The sequence below is a fragment of the Puma concolor genome, chromosome B1 (assembly GCF_028749965.1).
Source record: "Puma concolor isolate L17-30 chromosome B1, mPumCon1.1.hap2, whole genome shotgun sequence".
In the NCBI taxonomy this organism is placed as follows: Eukaryota; Metazoa; Chordata; class Mammalia; order Carnivora; family Felidae; genus Puma; species Puma concolor.
The window spans coordinates 8,804,128-8,822,178 of NC_141670.1; the positions used below are offsets into that span (position 1 = coordinate 8,804,128).

The 18,051-nt window shown below is 44.8% G+C and overlaps 1 protein-coding gene across 1 annotated transcript in view; it reads left to right on the plus strand.

The window, feature by feature from the left end:
* NEIL3 (nei like DNA glycosylase 3) overlaps positions 1–18,051 on the plus strand; it is a 53,051-nt gene that overhangs the window by 3,534 nt on the left and 31,466 nt on the right. The window contains exon 2 of the mRNA XM_025933108.2: positions 11,776–11,903. Within this exon, the coding sequence (XP_025788893.1) occupies positions 11,776–11,903 (128 nt within the window). The remainder of the gene's footprint in view (positions 1–11,775; positions 11,904–18,051) is intronic.

Sequence of the window (18,051 nt, forward strand, 5' to 3'; positions counted from 1 at the left end):
TCAGCCAGGTCACGATCTCGCGGTCCGTGAGTTCGAGCCCCGCGTCAGGCTCTGGGCTGATGGCTCAGAGCCTGGAGCCTGTTTCCGATTCTGTGTCTCCCTCTCTCTCTGCCCCTCCCCCGTTCATGCTCTGTCTCTCTCTGTCCCAAAAATAAATAAAACGTTGAAAAAAAATTTTTTTTTAAATAAAATAATGGGCATTTAAAAGAATTCAGATAATCGTTGTACTGAAAAACCACCCCCAACCCCCCACCTATGTAGCTACTGCCATTTTGAACCAGTTAAGCCTGTCGTATGATGTTCCCTCCTCCTTGCTTCAGTTTGGAGTTCACAGAGAACACACTTTAATGTGTGTCTCCTTGTGACAGCCCATCCTCATTTTGAAGAAGAAAGCCTAGCCATACAAGATCTCAGCATCTGCAATTCGTGTATGCATTATATTATTTTTCCGAATTTTGATCCACTGTCTTGTCAGCATAAAATTAGGCGACTGTATAAGCACGTTGCATAAAAATTGTGCTGGAGCTCCTGGAACCGTATGGTAAGAAACCGTGTTGGAATATCAGTGACCATTTCTGCTTGACGAGCTGTGAAGAGTCAATCCTCCCATTTTAATTGTTGGGTGGGTACAATATTTTAGTCAAGTCGGTATGTAATCTGCATATGTTTTTAATCTCCTTTCCCGAAACTGGATCTGAAACCCAGTTTATTTGCAAGCATTCCTTTCATTTGAAACGTGACCCTCTGGCTGGTCTGTCACTCCTTATGATTTGATACATGTATTCAGTATGCTGGCGAATGTTGTTCATCTTTTTTTGTGTCCTTCACAGTGTTGTGAAGAGAGTAGGCATTTAGTAAACATTTACATGGATGGAGAAGAGCAAAGTTTTGAATAGTCCAAAATGCATAAGGATTTAAAACTAAATTTAGTTCGGAATCTGGGGCGCCTGGGTGGCGCAGTCGGTTAAGCGTCCGACTTCAGCCAGGTCATGATCTCGCGGTCGTGAGTTCGAGCCCCGCGTCAGGCTCTGGGCTGATGGCTCAGAGCCTGGAGGCTGTTTCCGATTCTGTGTCTCCCTCTCTCTCTGCCCCTCCCCCGTTCATGCTCTGTCTCTCTCTGTCCCAAAGATAAATAAACGTTGAAAAAAAAAATAAAACTAAATTTAGTTCGGAATCTTTTGTTATGAGTATGTGTATCTTGTTATGTTTGTTACTTGGAAATTCCTATCACAAAATACTGGAGACGTTGACTAAAAGATTTCCTTCTTCCTTTTGTTCATAGTGGGGAGAAAAATCATAGCTTGTTTTATTGTCATTGTATGAAGGGATGAGCTAATCCACAGAGATTCATTTCCTAGCTAGATGAGCTTATTCCTTTAAGTCCAAAAGGGTTTTAAAATTTTATACAACATGCAACGTAATACTTAGCTGGCCGGGGAGATACCATGATCGGGAACATGCATGATATGATTCCTTCCCTTAAGTACATACTAATGGTTCCTTAATGACTGAGGATCATTATTATAAGCATATTCAGCATTATGTGGAATCATGGAATCAAAGATAATGGAGAACAGGTAACAATCTTACAGGTGAGCAGGCTAAGGAAGGTGATTGTCCGTGACCATTGTGGCTTAATCAGTGCAATCCGACACTGAAGTATTTGGTTTGAGGTAGAGAAAAGAACATCTGACCGTCTTGATTTTGAATTCTAGCTCTTTTGTTACTTCCTCCTATAGAAATGCTTATACTGAAACCTTTGCTTATTTGGTCAGGATTAGATGAGAGGATGCATGAAACTCTTAGCTTAGTGTCTAACAAAGTAATCTTAGATGCCCTGGTAAATATCCTGGTAAATGTTTGCTCCTTTTTTTTTTTTTTTTTTTTTTTTTAATGTTTAGTTTTGAGAGAGACAGCGTGTGAGTGGGGAAGGGGCAGAGAGAGAGACACACAGAAGCTGAAGCAGTCTCCAGGGTCTGAGCTGTCAGCACAGAGCCTGATGTGGGACTCGAACTCAGGAATGGTGAGATCATGACCTAGGCTGAAGTTGGACACTTAACTGACTGAGGCACCAGGCGCCCCAATGTTTGCTCCTTTTTTCCCCCCCAGATCAGGGCTTTCTCACTAGACCCATATATTGGAGGAACGCCCTATTCCCTAATGCAGGGTTTGTAATCATTTGGGGCCTTCACATTGTGCACAAAGCATTTAGCCTTTAGGTAAATGCTTGAAAGCTCTGCTTTTAAAAAAAACTGTAGAATGTGTTTTGATATATGAACCTAAAGACCTCTCTTTTGGAATTTAGAGACCATTTTAAAGTTAGGTTCTTATATGGTTTAAATTGGTAGGTAAGTGACCTCTGATTAAGAAAAATGTTGTTGTATTAGGTGGGAAAAAGTCATGTGGGGAAAAAAAAAGGAGAGACTATGAAAGTAAATATGGTATTTTCTTTTCTCTGTGGGGAAAATATATAGTTGCAAGGTGTTGAAACATTTATCTATGGAAAAGTCTTGCTCTGTTCTGAAAAGTTCATCTTCCTTGTTCACCCATGGATAGGCAGGATAAATGGTAATCAGCACAATAAATCATGTGCTGTCTCTGAAGATGTATGTTGTTTTGATGATTTCATATTATTAAGCCACTTGAAAATGAGAAGGTGAACCCTTCTCAATCATACTTAAAATTGTGGCAAAGGAGAATTTCGTCTCTATTTCAGGGGGAGAAAAAGGATGAAATGTTCAAATAACACAGTAACAGGATTGTAAGGGTCAATGTGAGAAAGTCAAACATATATTGGGCAATTGTGTACGGTTATAGCAGAGATAATAGGCTTGTGGAAATTAATTTTTGAATTTGTCTGGCCAGCTGGAGCTTGTACAAAGAGGTGATAACCCCACATTCTACAGTAGGATGAGTGGATATCTTGCAAATCTTAGATTTCTTGCAAAAGCCATGGCCAGTTCATACACAATAGATTTCAGAATAAGTGGCACAAACTATCACTGGTATACCAGAATTACCTCTTAAAATGGAATTAGAAAAAAAAAAAAAAACAACAGTTAAAAACATATGCAGGTGCTTGAGATGGTCAGTCACAAGTGGAAAATTTTATTATTTGCCACGTATATTATCCAAAGCTGATTATTTTATAAATGATAGTGTACCAGGAAACAGTTAACTTGGGTCCAACGCCCACATGATGGACAACTGAACTAAAAGATCTTTATCATTTCCCCCAAAACCCAAATGAAGTATCAGAATGGGTGTTTTTAAAGCAACCATTGAAATGCTGAGTAAACATCTCCAATAAAAGCTAGGGTGTGCTAGGACTGGTTGCTGAAAATACATCAGTCCCTTCCTAAATCCCTCCCCATAAAGAATTACTAAACAGACTTCCTAAACCTTCCCATAAAGTTCTTCTTACTTTATGGCCAGTTCTGGTAAACATTAGTACTTTACTCCCATCTAGTTTTTGGTCCTTACGAGAATTTGGTTCTCTAATATTTAAACCTCACTCCATTGCAGAAAATTAGAAAACAAGAGACTGGAGCGTTCATCATGTTCAGTGGTAGAGTGGAAGTTGTTGCCAAGAAATCTGGGGAAAGGTTAAGCAAGGATGGTGATGGTAGGTGGGGAGACAGTGAGCCTGTGTTTTTTTTTTCAATCATTGAAGTGTAGTTGATGCACAATGTTACATTAGTTTTAGGTGTACCACACGGTGATTGGGGCAAGCCTGTAGTTTAAAGCCACGCTTAGTTTTAGGAGGAGGGATCTGATGGATCCCCCAGATGTTTACTTAACTCCAGGCAGCGTGTGATGGGCTCACGAATATTAGTCAAATGCTGTAGTCTCTGTCCCCAAGGAGCCTAGAGACAAACAATGGAGAAATGCAAATCACAGACAAATAATCCTTGTGCATCGTAAGTACCATGATAGTGGTTGCCGGGTTTGGCAGGTAGAAGCCTCAAGATTATTCTGCTTCCCAGGTGGGAAAATTCTAGCACCAGAGAGAAATACAATCTGTGTATGTGAGCAAGGAAGAAGTTACGCTCCCATTTCATTTTAACTCCCAAGCACCTCATCGAGTATTAAAAAACGGATTCTGGAATGTATTCAAGCCGAGGTCACACGGCATCTGTAGCTGGAAGAGTTTGTGCTGAACCGAAGTCATTTGACAGTTGCAGATCTGTTTCCACGGCGACTGTTTCCCTACCTGCCATCATTCCTCCGCTTGCCCTTCTGCTGACATCTGTGTTGTGATGCTCCCCATCGTCAGCCCGTAACCGTCTTTTTTCAGTGTTTGTAGAGACCTTAGTATCATAACTGTTAGAACATTTCTTTTTTCGATGTCATGTTGTGTGTTATTTTTAATCATGGAGAATAGGACAAAACATCAGTAAAATGAGCCCTGGGTTACACCTTTAAGGATTTGGTTTGTGGTTCTCTTTGAGGCTCTTTCAGCCAGAACGACATACTTCGCTTTTCACTGACAGCTGTGCAAAGAGATTTAATGGTCTCGTGCATTTTAAGTATATTGGCCTTTATATTTTTGGATTCATCCTCCTATGCACAACAGAATTTATTTACAAGGGCATGTACTCCCCTTTGTCTATTAAATAGGTGGTCTAGTATCTGTAAAATTTTGGAGGGCCATCCGCTGAGACTTTATTTTGCTAAATAACCAATTTTCCCATGGTTGGATCCATTAGGTGTTCTAAAATCTCTGATAGTTGACAGTAATTTGAGGAGCATATAGATGTCTGCACCAGGACAGTCTCTGGTGCCTTGAGGAATTAATCCTGGCAGTAAAAACTTTTTTTTTAACCTACCCTTTAACACTGGTTATAAAGGATGTTTCAGCTCTGCTCTCCCTAAGCTGTATATGGAACTCAATTTCCCACAGTGCAGGCAGGCTCTGTGCAGTCCAGAGACAGGAACTTACAGACCCCATTAGCACATAGTTAGATGTTCCCTGGCAGGGCGGCGGGTGGGGAATTGGGATAGAAATCAGGATAAACTGGGCTTGAATTTCTTCTTAATAGACATTATTAGGAGCTCTGGGGCATTTGACTATTTGGATAAAAAAGGTAGAGGTTTTTTATTAGAAACCCTTATTATTATTTTTTAATCAGATTTTTATTGTTTCTTTCAGTTGGTCTCTGCTGAAATATATGTTATGGAGTGGTTGAAGAAGAATGAGTGACACAAATTTCGTAAGAATTGTGCTTAAGTGTTTAACCAGCTACAACAAAGCCCAGTGAGGTATTACTGCTGAATTAGATGTAGATGTTTTGATAATGGGGCAGCTATGGATTGTCCAGTCTAGTCATTGAACAGTGAGCAGTAGTCCTTAGGGAGTGGGAAGCTTCCTAGAGAATAATCTAGGTTTTCAGAACGCATAGAGTAAAATAAAAATCAGGGAAAATTATGATCCTGGTAAGTGCAAGATTGTGTAGACAAATACAAACAGGTACTTACTTTTAATATTAACACCGTCAACTGATGAGCTTTAGGTTGGTGTCAGTAATTAAGGGTACCTAATGTGGTCCTGACAGTGAGGTGTGAATGACATTTTTTCTTGGCTGTCTCCAGGGTGCAGTGAACGGCACCATTTGTGTGACGCCATGGGCTTCTCCCTGCGAGTGATGACGCTGGAGACATAATGTCAGAATCTGGCAAAATTGAGTCTTACTATTAGGTGCTACGTGTGACTGTACAGGAACAAGGGCCTTGGGGCCTGCCTGTCTCTTAGCTGGTACCTTGATTCCCGTTTTACTGAGAAAATTCATCACCACGAGAGAATGTGTGCAACCACAGGCCCCTGGCAGCACCTGGACCTGTGTAATACGCCTTCCTTCCTGATGCTGTAGATGGGCTGTCCTTGTTCCTGTCAAGACCAGCAGGTGCCATGCGCCCTGTGTGTCCCTCCTTCCCGGTGGAGACATTGCTCCAGCCATCCTGTCCCCCGTGTCACTGCGTTCCTCTCCGCTGAGATGGCCTGTCTGCAAGCAAACAGACCCTCTCGCCTCTGCTTGCCCTCAGCCGTCACCGCGTTTCTGTTTGCCCTTTACGGCGTCCTGTGTTCACCCTACCTCGCCGCCTCTGATGCCTCTGCGCGTAGCCCCTTAAACCCACTTCAGCCAGGCGTTTGCTTCCTGTCACTTCTCCAAAACCCTTGTCACGGATCACTTCCGTATTGCTAAATCCGGTGGTCGGGTCGCAGTCTCCATCCTGCTTGATGTGTTGGCCGTCCCGGGCACGTGTCTTCTTGGCGGTGTTTCATCCGTGGCTTCTGGGACACCACCCTGGCTTGGTTTTGTTCCTGCCTTGCTGGCCGTCTTCTCTCCTGTGCCGTTCTTGGCCCGCTTTCCTCTGACGGTTTGCTGGCCCCTCCTCCTCTCCCCACCACCGTGCCATTGGCGTGCCCTAGCCCTCAGCTCTTGGGCCCCTTCTCTTCTTGAGCCGGACTCCTTCTCTTGCTGATTTCATCCAGTCTCAAAGCTTGAGAAGCCGCTGCAGTGCTGACGACTGGACAGATTTACATCTGTAGGCTCGACCTCTTCCCTGACCTCCAGACTCATACCCGACTGCCTGCTCGACATCTCACCTTAACTTACCAAAGCCTAACCCTCACCTTCCTCTGCTAACCCCTTCCGCCCAAATCTTCATCTCAGTTGATAGCTCTGCTGTCTTTCCAATAATCCAGGCCCAAACTCTCCCCCGTTCAATGTACCAGCAAATCGTCTCCCTTCCACCTTCAAAATACATCCAAAAATACATCCAAAACTCCGGCCACTTTGCAGCACCTCTGCTGCTATGACATTGCCCAGATTTCCTTCGTCTCTTGTCCGGATTGTTGCAACTGTTCTTCTGAGATCTTTTCCAGCTTCTACCCTGATCCCCTTAGCCAGAGATCCCGCCCAGCACCCAGAGAGAACTTTTTTTTTTTAGTATTTATTTATTTATTTTGAGATTGAGGGAGTGAGTAGGGGAGGGGTAGGGAGAGAGAATCCCAAGCAGGCTCCATGCTGTCAGCATAGAGCCTGACACAGGGCTTGATCTCCGAACCGTGAGATCGTGACTTGAGCCAAAATCAAGAGTCAGACCCTTAACTGCCTAAGCCACCCTGGTGCCCCCAGAGGGAGCATTTTAAAAAGTAATGTTAGATCATATTTTTCTTCTCTCTCATTTTTGTCAGAGAAACCGCCAGACCGTAGAATGGACCCTGTGGGCCACATGTTCTGATTCTCACAGTGTCAGGCTTTGTCTGTCTGCACCTTCCCCTGTTCTCTGTGCACCAGCCATCCTGACCTGCTCACTGTCCCTCATACATCAGAAACACCTTGCCGCAGGACCTTTGCATCACCGTTCCCTATGTCCAGATCATGACTCACTCAAAACCCCTTTCAGACCTGTTCAGATGTCATTTTCTTCATGAGATTATGACTGCCTTATCTAGAATTGTAACCTGTGACACGTTCCCCTAGTCTTGATCTCTCTTTCCCATCTCGATTTCTTTTCCAAATGTTCGAATGCACTGTCATTATATTCATTGCTCACTCTTCCCTGCCCAGAAGACCATAAACTCCGTGAAGGCAGGAGGTTTTTAATTTTTGTGTTAGTTTGTTTCTTTGTTTTTGTTTTTCACCGATGCTTCCTCAGGATCTAGAACAAGGTGTAATACGTAGTGGAGGGTCAGTTAGCTTTTCTACAACGAATGAATCCCACGAGCAGCCACGAAGGGTGCATTTTCAGTGGCGAGGGACGTCTTTCCAATGTCACGTGCCACCTTTGTTGTTGCCAGAGGGTGTCAAATTGAAGACACAGCCAAGTGAATAGCTGACCTGTGGTAGCAGTTGTCTGTGAGCGCGTTAACCTGAACGGAGTAAGTTCTCGTCAAAGCCGTTCATTTAGCGACATGAGCAGACTTCACACGAGACAGTTGGGACTCATTTACTGTTTTATTAGGTGTTGTGACAACCTGTCTGTTTCAAGGTTACCGTGTCTGTCCCTTTGCCGGGAACCATCATAAAACCTGGTAAAGTTGGGATTAAGTAGAGGAAAGGAGGTCTGGGCAGGGCACAGGGAAGTGGTGGACGAGCTCAGTCATGGGGTTTCCCGTTGCGGGTGGGGCAGCAAAACGGGGCACAATTAGCTTCCGGGCAGCACAGTGTGAAACAGTGATGTGCAAGTGAGCAGGACAATCTTCCGCTGGCCAGTGAGCTACTGTGTTTCACTGTTCACTAGGGCATCAGTCTGTGCCGCAGGATAGATTGTATTAACAGGAGCGTGAGCGAGGTTAAGTGCCGCTGGAAGTTACTGGTGCCTGATTCCAAGTTGTTGAGAAAAGACACCTTGTACACCAGGGTCAGGTGGTACGGTAGGTGCTCAGAGCCTGAGGCCAGACAGGATCGAGTCCCTTGCAATGCCTGGGTCCCCATGGCCAGTGGGTCTGCCGTGCAGTTGACACGCACACTGTGCCTGTGCGCGCACCCCACTTTGTGCTGAGGTGGAAGGACCCCTCTCCATCCCCCTCGGGGGTGCAATGCAGAAAGCTGGGGTCGTGCCCGAGAGCCATTGATGCACACAGGCCTGTACATCAGGCCTGGAAGAGGGAAGGATACTGCCCCCCAAGGCAACAAGGGGAGCACAGGCTGTGCGGGCCGTCTGTCTCTAGACAGGAAACGTTCCAGGCCCGAGGGCCATTCTTACGCAGCCCAGGGGGGTGGGGGTAGGACAGACCATTGCCTTCCCAACACACTGGAGAGAGGGTGAGTTAGAGATGCGCTTGTAAAACTTGCAGGGTTCAAGGAGATTAAAGCACTGTGGTGGCAGTGGTCACCAATTCCCTCTTGGCCAAGAGGCCTGGAAAACCCCTGTGGTGTCTAGGGCTGTGTGTGTGAAATGGGCTCACGTTGATCACCCAGCCTCTGCCGGAAGCTTAACGGAAGCCAGAGGACTTCAGAGGGCATGGCTGAAACCGCTTGCTAGTAACGGGTATTGGGCGAGAATAAGGGATTGTTGACATGGGAGGTGGTGGGGAAAACATGAATTTAGAAATGAAGGTTTTTTAAATGTCTCCAGGACCTTAAATCCAAGATCCAAAAATGTGTAAAACCTAATCTATGTTGAGGCAAAGGCCACCCCTAACAGATCTGTATCTGCTCTGTGTATCGTCACGTCAGAGGTGTCCTGGCTGGTTTAGAAGCGCTTTTTACCTCCTGATTGCTTGTCTTGGGAACCTGCACTGAGGCAGACTGTCTTAGTCGGCACCTGGCTCCAAGCACGTAGATGTGAGGAGGGCAAGTCTTCTCTTAGGCAGACTCCCGTGCCTTCTCAGTTCAGGGCTGTAACAGGTTCACTTACGAAAATGAGGCAGACGCGCAAGCGTATTTTTCTCTCACCGAGAGAAAGTCACCTGCCGCGATAGGGCTTGGTCATCACCTGGGCCCCGGGGTTCAACCAAGAAGGAGAAGGGGACTGAGAGGCAGATGTTCTGAGGATGTGACATGCGCCTCCGTAGCTAGAACCTCCCACGGGTACTTTTTTTTTTTAACGTTTATTTTTTGTTATTATTTTTGAGAGAGAGAGACGGAGACAGGGGGGGAGAGAGAGAGGGAGACGCAGGCTCCGGGCTCCGCGCTGTCAGCTCAGAGCCCGACGCGGGGCTCGAACTCTTGAACCTTGAGATCATGACCTGAGCCGCAGTCAGACGCTTAACCCACTGGGCCACCCGGATGCCCCACCTCCCACCGGTTCTTTTGTGGTTTGGGCAGAACTGGAAGGCTGCCACTTGTAATTACCCCCTGTGCATCTGTTGGTTGGTCGCTCTGAGCCTGTGATGACCCCCCGTTCTTACGGCGTGAAGGAGGGATGTGAAGCCCGTTCCCCGAGCTTCGGGCAGTTGGGGGGATCTGCAGCCCGCTGTCGCCATGATCACTGAACGTGGCCTGGGTGGGAGGGCGGTGTCTGCTCCTGCCCCAGTCGGCTTGGGCCACCATGATGAATGCCATAGACCGGGAGGCTTGCGGACATTTATTTTCTTACAGTTCTGGAGGCCAGAAGTCCAAGCTCAAGCAAGGTTCAGGCCAGTTGGGTTTCTGGTGCAAGCTGTCTTCCGGCTTCCTTCCCAGGTGGTGTCTCCTCTGAGCACAGGGGACTGAGCGCACTCCTCTCTCTCTCCTTGTAAGGATCCTAATCCTGCTGGATCAGGGCCCTCACCCTTATGACTTCATTAACCCTAAGCACCTCATAAAGGCCCTCTTGTCAAACGCAGTCGAACGCTCTAACTGGAGGTTAGAGCGTCATTGGAGGGGACAAAACTCAGTCCCTAGATGTTTTCAGTCTTTTTTGTTTTTATTTATTTGTAAATCCATTATCCCTCTGTTCCTTTGAACTAAATACTATGTGTCTTTTTTCACAAGGGCTAATTTCGTAAACTAAAGAATAGAGTGGACATATCATCTTAAATATTTAGAATGACAGATGTCTGTAAACCACAAGTTTGAGAATCACTGAACAGTATCCTTTGACCATAAGTGGAGGGCAAGTTGGGATTTGCTCCTCGACTCTATCTAAAGTTGTTTTGTAATTATCTCCCTGTCACCCCCACCACCACTATGTCACCCACAACCAAGATTTTACCCTGGACCTTCTGAGAATGCTGAGGTCCTTTTGAGAAAAAGGAAAGAAAGAAGTGTGTGAAGATAGGAGATTAAGGGTTAATGTGTAAATATAATTATATGTACTTATGGTATCTTATAGTTAGACCTTAGTTTTAATTTTTTTACTATATTTTGAGGGCAAATTTAAATGATAACTTCCAAAGCATATCTCAAGAAGGAAGAGTAAGGATACGAACCATACCAGGATACCCACTGCCCACAGAGAAAAAGAGCCTTACTAATGTCTAAACAGTTGCATTCCTGTCCCTTCTGCACAGAAGGGCTGATACTTTGTTTATAACTTCCTCCATCCTTCCCGTGTTTAGTACATGGATTGTGATCCTAATAATAGATTGTTTGGTTTTGCAGGGTGATGGGAGGAAGTGGGTTTCTTTTTCCTTTATTGTTAACATTGTGGTTGGGGAGGAAGAGAAGAGCAGGTCTTGCATTAGATCCCTTTCTTGGGGGAGCCCCAGGCGTCACCACTGATGCCCTACCCCCAACAAGACCAGGGAAACGGCCACTCTCAGTCCTTGGGGCCCAGCAGTGCCCTTCTGATAAAAACCTGCTGCCGTCTTTGGGGGTCCCTCCCACTCCTTCTTGCTTTGCAACCTCTTATTGTGCCTTCCTGCCTTCTGAGTTCATCATGACAGGTAAAAATACTTTGTTTTCATATTTTATCCACTATTTTTAGCTGTTTCGATCCGAATGCTCTACTGGGACATTGACTAGGCTTCTGGTCAATGGAAGGCTCTATCCTATGTTTAGTTTTAAAACACTTCCATCATTTTTCTGTGCTTTCTTTTCACAGAGCCATATGGTCCTGGAAGAAACTCATTTTGATTGTGAGCCAATTACTTTCTTTTCCATTTATTTATTTATTTATTTATTTATTTATTTATTTATTTAGGCCTCCCTCTTTTAAATGACTACCTAGCAATTTGACAAGATGTATGTAAACAGCTGATTACATTGCTTGACTTGCTGGAGATTATTCTTTTCATTGGGATGCACCTGGGTAGGAAGTATTATAAGTACATTGAAGAATGGAATTGTCATTTTGTTTAGAGTTTGTATGTGTGTTTACATGTGTGTATGTATTCTCTACCAGGCTGCTGCACTGAATAGTAATAAAGATTCCGGCCAGAACTTCTCGAGATTGTTTAATGGACACGTTTACAGTGGTGTACAAACTTTGGGGAAAGAGCTCTTTATGTACTTTGGACCAAAAGCTTTACGGTAAGATAAACCTGTACAATGCATCTTATCTCTCTCCGTTGAAAGATGTGTAGGAGGCTTTTCTTGTAGTTCGCCGGGTGTCACATTTAATCATGTAGAAAGTACTCCATTTTTAAGAGGGCTCTCGTATAAGAGGTTGAGATTCTATCATGGAAAGCCATAAGCAGCAGCAGAATAAATTGTGATGTCATCGTTACTTGGAAGGCTAGTCAATGTCTTTCTTCTAAGAAAAACCGATAGGCTGGAAGGGCTTCTGGGAGATGTTGGAGGAGCGCGGCGGGGCACTGCTCTTTGCGGATTCCCCACACGGCTCTTCTCCCCTCCTGTTTTCACCAGGCATTTATCGTATCAGTGACAGCAGTTTCTCTGCATTTCTCACAGCTCCTAGTTTGGTTTAAGCCTGTCTGTAGATTTTTATATTTTTCCATCTCCCTTCTTTTTCTGAAGTCTTGTATGCAATCAGAAGCTTACTTGTAGAATTCCAAAACTGTGCACAGAAGTCACAAATTCTCCATTCTTTCACAGCGCTTTTGCAAAGTCATTGCTAATGTGTTGGCAGTGAACGACGAGCAGTCCGCTACCTTGGTTGACTTAACTACAAAAATGTCACAATGTTTGTACCTGCCAGAGCGTGATCCCCTGTTTAACGTTTGCAGGAAAATGAGAGAGGCCTGTGGATTTGTATCTTTGTCTTCTCAGAGTTTAGCCTAAGGTATCGCAAACTGTAAAGAATGGTAGCGCCTCCTTGAATCTCTTTCAACGTGTCTTTAAGATACTGAGCGATTTCACCTTGACAGAAGAGTCCTGTTCCTAGAGACCTCGTGTTTCTAACTGAAGGCGGCTGATGGTCATGAGGAGATCATATGACTGGATGATGGTTATTTACTGCACCTCGTCTCCCACACGTTTAGAGAACTTCGGAGTTGATGACATGGCTTTTCCTTTGAAATGGGCTCTCTGTGTTGTCAGCAGCTGCTGTCCTTGGACAAGTATCACTTCATGGTTTTGTCTTAGTCTGGAAATGATCGCATCAGCGTATGCTTACTGGTTCACGCAGTAATGACCCACGGAAGGCTGCATTATCGTTTTGGTAGATGGATGTGATTGAAAACTGTTGACTCTGAACGGAGCGGGACACAATGGAGCCCACGTAAGGTAGTTGAAACACTGATGTGTTATTGATTCTCTGGTGTTAGGTGCAGATTTATTTCTGTAGGATGAGAGGGACGTTTTTATCAGGCATTCTCCAGCAGACTGAGAAAGGGGGAATCATTTCTCAGTGCTCGGCTGTCAGTAAGTGTTCCCTGAAGTTCTAAACAAGGGCAATCACCTCTTTAAACGAACTGAACTGGTACCATCCCTGGGAACTACGTGTCTCCACGTATGGATGGAGAAAAGTGCAGTGTCTGGCTTCCTTTCAATTTCCTACAGCCCTAACGACTATTTGATGTAATAATTCAAGGTCGGTGGCAGATCAGCTATTTGAATACGAGCCGAGTAACCTAAAATCAACTGTATCCCCCTTCGCAATTTAATATAAGTTAAAAATACACACACACATATGCATATATACACTCCCAACCTGCGCTTCTTAGAATGGGTGACTGTCAAAGACATGTGATCGCTGCGTGAAGTTGCGAGTCTGTGGGCGCGAGATAGAAATGTAGTGTTCATTTCTGACCTCGTGTTGCTACCCACCGGGCTGCTCTGCATCTTAGAGAGCAGGTAGCAGGAAACCCACTTAGTGATCGCTTCCATTTATCCCTTAATGCGCAGCTTTTTACAGTTAAAAGTGCCCTGGGCTTTAATACATCTTACAGGGCAGGCCATGAATCTTCCTGGTATTCACGCATAATGGAAGTAGAACATGGCCCGGCACTCTGTAAGAGGATCTGCCTTGCAAACATCCACACTTCAGAGGGATACAAATTAGAGTGAGTATTTCTGTTGCTAAAAGATGTATCAAAGTGCTCCAACGTTCCTGTGAGTGCCATAGAAGACTGAACTTATTTGCTACGCGTTTATTTTTTGGAGCCCAGTTGTGGCGTCCTGTGTGACTAATACCTGCACTCCTTCTGAACACTTTAAAGAAGCTTGTCACCTATGACAAAACAAAAATCATTTTAAGTTTTTGGCTATACACGTGGCAAATACTCATTAGAGGAGGCCGAGCCGTAAAGAGCAAGCAGGAATAAATGTATACGTTGGCGGTCTCGCTCCCAAGGATCACCTCCCTTAACTGTGGGTGCATGCACCAGCACCTGGTACTGTGTGGGCACACAGACACACACACCCTCCAAGCTGCCATTTTCCATCAAACTGAACCCAGCTGTTACATCTTGGACCAACATTCAAAAGATATTTTTTTAATGAATCTCTCTTTCCAAAGCACTTCGCTATTTCCAGCTTGTGACTTATATGACTCCGGTGGCTTGTATCGTATTCGGAAACTGTTATCTGAAACGTTTCGGAGGCTTTGCCATTTTAGAGAACCTTTATACATTATCGATTTTGTAATTTATTGGAGTTTAAGTGATACTATCCTCTAAACAGATTTGCATGAGACAACATGTTTGCTGAACAGCCTTTAAGGAATCTATCCTACGCTACTCACAAAAGGGTTTTACAGCTTAGACGTGGTTCTTGCGATCTGTCACTTAACATGTTAGAAAAACCGAAGCGTGGGGAGAGATTCTAAATGAAATCATGTACTTTAAGAGGAGTCACTCCTCCGATGCGTCTGCCTCCCTTGCTGACTTGTCTCTTAAGGATAGCACTTCTTCTGGAAACTGGTCGTCTGGCCACACTAACTGCAGAGTTCCTGTTGACTCTGACACAGTGTTACTGAACCTTCTCTCTCACACAGTGGGTTGGGTCAGTGTGGGTTCTTCTGTGAGACTTTCTCATCTGAAGGCTCTGTGATGTAGGCAAGCTGGGATATGAGGCCTCAGGACTTGTCGGTGGCCATGTTCCCGGGCTTGTGAGGTGGTGCAGGATAAAACCAGCCTCTGCACAAAGGCTTTAGCCCCTCCTTCCATCCATTCCTGCGATCCGGCTGCTTTCCTGCCTTTGCTGTGCTTGATTCTTCAGACTTCCCCTCCGATTCCATGAGCTCAGTATTCCTAAACCTGTTTCAGTTGGGTTTCTGTTACCTGCAAGTTAAGAAAACTGACCATTATCCAAAGGTACAGACTTGCAGTTTACCGTGTATTTTCTCTAAATACATCCTGCGATATAACATACAGCATGGGGACTACAGCGTTTGATAACACTGTATTGCATGTTTGAAAGTTGCTAAGAGAGTAGATCGTAAAAGTTCTCATCACAGGAAAAACATTTTCTTAACTGTGTTTGGTGACCTATGTTAACTAGACTCACTGTGATCGTTTTGCAATGTATACAAATACTGAGTCATTCTGTTGTACAGGTGGAACTAATATAATGCTCTCTGTCAGTTGTACCTCCGACTTAAACGAAGGAAAGAAAGAAGGAAGGAAGGAAGGAGGAAAGAGCGGAAGAGAAAATAAGAGCACTCACCGTTAAAAGTAATCTGTGGGCAGAAAATTAAACATCTTTAGTTCGTGAGATGATAAATTGCTGACATTTTTATTTTCTTTTTCGGTTGTGATGGTCCTGTCAGGCGTAACTGGAGAAAATCTGGAAATCTTCACCTCTTTCTCTCCTTTTTCCTCCTGCACCTGATGGCCTGCGTGATCACCAGTCCTGCCTGCCTTTTCCTGTTTCACTTAATAATACACGCCATCCTATTGCAATTTTTTTCCTTATTTTAAAAGTAATGCATAAGTCGATTATAAAACATTAAGAGAGTTCCAAAAAGTCTAACGGCAAAAGTAAATACCACCCATAATTACAATCACCAAAAAAGGGCACTCTTAACAATGTTTGTACACATCATAGATAAAATGCAAATTGTATACATACCATATATTCATACACAGTTTATATCACATGTGCACGGATCATATGATATTTATGTATTACAGTCTTTATATAAATGGGAATTTTAATTATGTGAGGCTTTTGTTTTACACAGTATGCATATTGGTGTCAAAATATACGTGTGCCTTATTATTTTGCATAGTATTCCACTAGATCATGTATATCTCACTGCTGATTAGCATTTCACCCCATTTTTCGCTCTAATAAATACCTCTGTAGTGAACATCCTTGAGCATGTATCTTTTACCATTGTGATGTTTCCTTAGGATAAATTCCTAGATGTGGATTTGCTGGATCTTGGTTACTGGGGCTTTTTTTTTTTTTTTTTTTTAATTTTTCAACATTTACTCATTTTTTAAAAAATATTTTAATGTTTGTTTATTTTTGAGAGAGAAAGAGATGGAGCACGAGCAGGGGAGGGGCAGAGAGAGAGGGAGACACAGAATCTGAAGCAGGCTCCAGGCTCTGAGCTGTCAGCACAGAGCCCGACGCGGTGCTCGAACCCTCGTGACCTGAGCCAAAGTCGCTCAACCGACTGAGCCACCTCGATGCCCCTACTGGTGCTTTTTTATATCCCTTTTGAAAGCGTATGGAAATCTATCATGAGCAGAAAGCACAGGCGTCTGCACCTGGTCATACAGTAGAGAACGGCCCGTGCGTGGCCTACCTCTGCTCTGATTGTGTAGTATTTATCCAAACCTCTGTGTGAGGTTATAAAAGCCCAGAGACGTGTTAATATAAAACGCATGCGCAGCACCATTATAGCTGTGGAATGGGGGGCACCTGGGTGGCTCAGTCGGTTGAGCGTCCGACTTCAGCTCAGGTCATGATCTCGCTCGTGGTTCATGAGTTCGAGCCCTGCTTTGGGCTCTGTGCTGACATCTCAGAGCTCTCTACCCCTCCCACACTCATGCTCTGTCTCTCTCTCTCTCTCTCTTTCAAAAATAAACATTAAAAAATTTAAAAAAAATTGTGTAAGGTTAGGGACCTTATCATAACAGATTGACCTGGCCTGCTATTCTCAACTGATAACTGTAATTTTAATTGTTAAAATGATTTAAATATACCTGCTTCATAATTCAACATCTGGCACATCTTTGGATCTGTTTCTGTTGACTGCTTTATCTCTTGACATTGAGTCCCTTTGTTTTTCTTTCTTGTTTTTTGTTCTTTATCTCCTATTTTTATGTGCCATAATTTTTTTGGATCCCAGATAACCCTGTTGAGAGCAACAGTAGAGACGGGTAAATAATATTTGAGCTCAAAAATAGTCAGGCCTCTTCCATCAGGTCATGTGGGAGATTGAGGAGTTGAGCTTGGTTTGGATCCTGTTGTGTTGTCATTGGCTCTGGGGACAGTGACATCGAAAACTTGAGCTGCTGCTCAAACCTTATGCCTCGAGCATGGCCTGGTGTGGCTGCGGCTGGTTCTCTGTGTTTTTGGCCTGCTCTCAGCTTTTACAGACCCTGCATATTTGTGTCAGGGGATTCCTCCACACGCTTCTCCTCCCCACCCCCACCCCCACCCCCACCACTGCTGTTGCCTGTCGTCCAGTGAGAGGTGCATGATGGGGAAAGTGGTTCTTCTAGGCCACTGTGCATTTGGACCTCAGGGTTGCACTTTGCCCAGAGCTGCTGACCCTCTCTTCCCCCAAGGCAGCCACATTCTTACTTCCATGTGGGGGTGGTCTCTAGTCAAAGGGCATTTCTTTCTTCTAAGTGGAACAGATGTCTCGTCATATCCGTGCAGGAATCCTTGACAAAGCTGATTCCCAGTCTCGCCCCTAAAGACTGACGGCTTTTGCTCTGCTTGTCCTCAGGCACGGTGCGTTTGGCCTGAGCCCACTGGCCAAGAGTTTCCTGCCCTCCCCGGTGGCAGCCTGCCTGTTTTAGCTCCAAGGAGAGGACTTCCTGTGGGTGCGGGGGGTTCCCGTTACCCCTGAGGACCCCGGGCTTTTTGTTTGTACCTCTCCCTCGGCTACAGACAGGTGCCGTGCCACCGGGGGGCCTCCTTCAGTCCCCTCCCAGGACTCCCCTTTCTCCCGCCCAACTGCTGCACGCCGTGCAACAGAGCTCACACACCAGCCCTCACACACGAGCCCGTGCTCTCCGTATCTGGGACTCCAGGAATTCTCAGCTGTTCCAGCAGCCACACTCAGGAGTTAGAGGTTCTTAGATTCAGCAGTTTC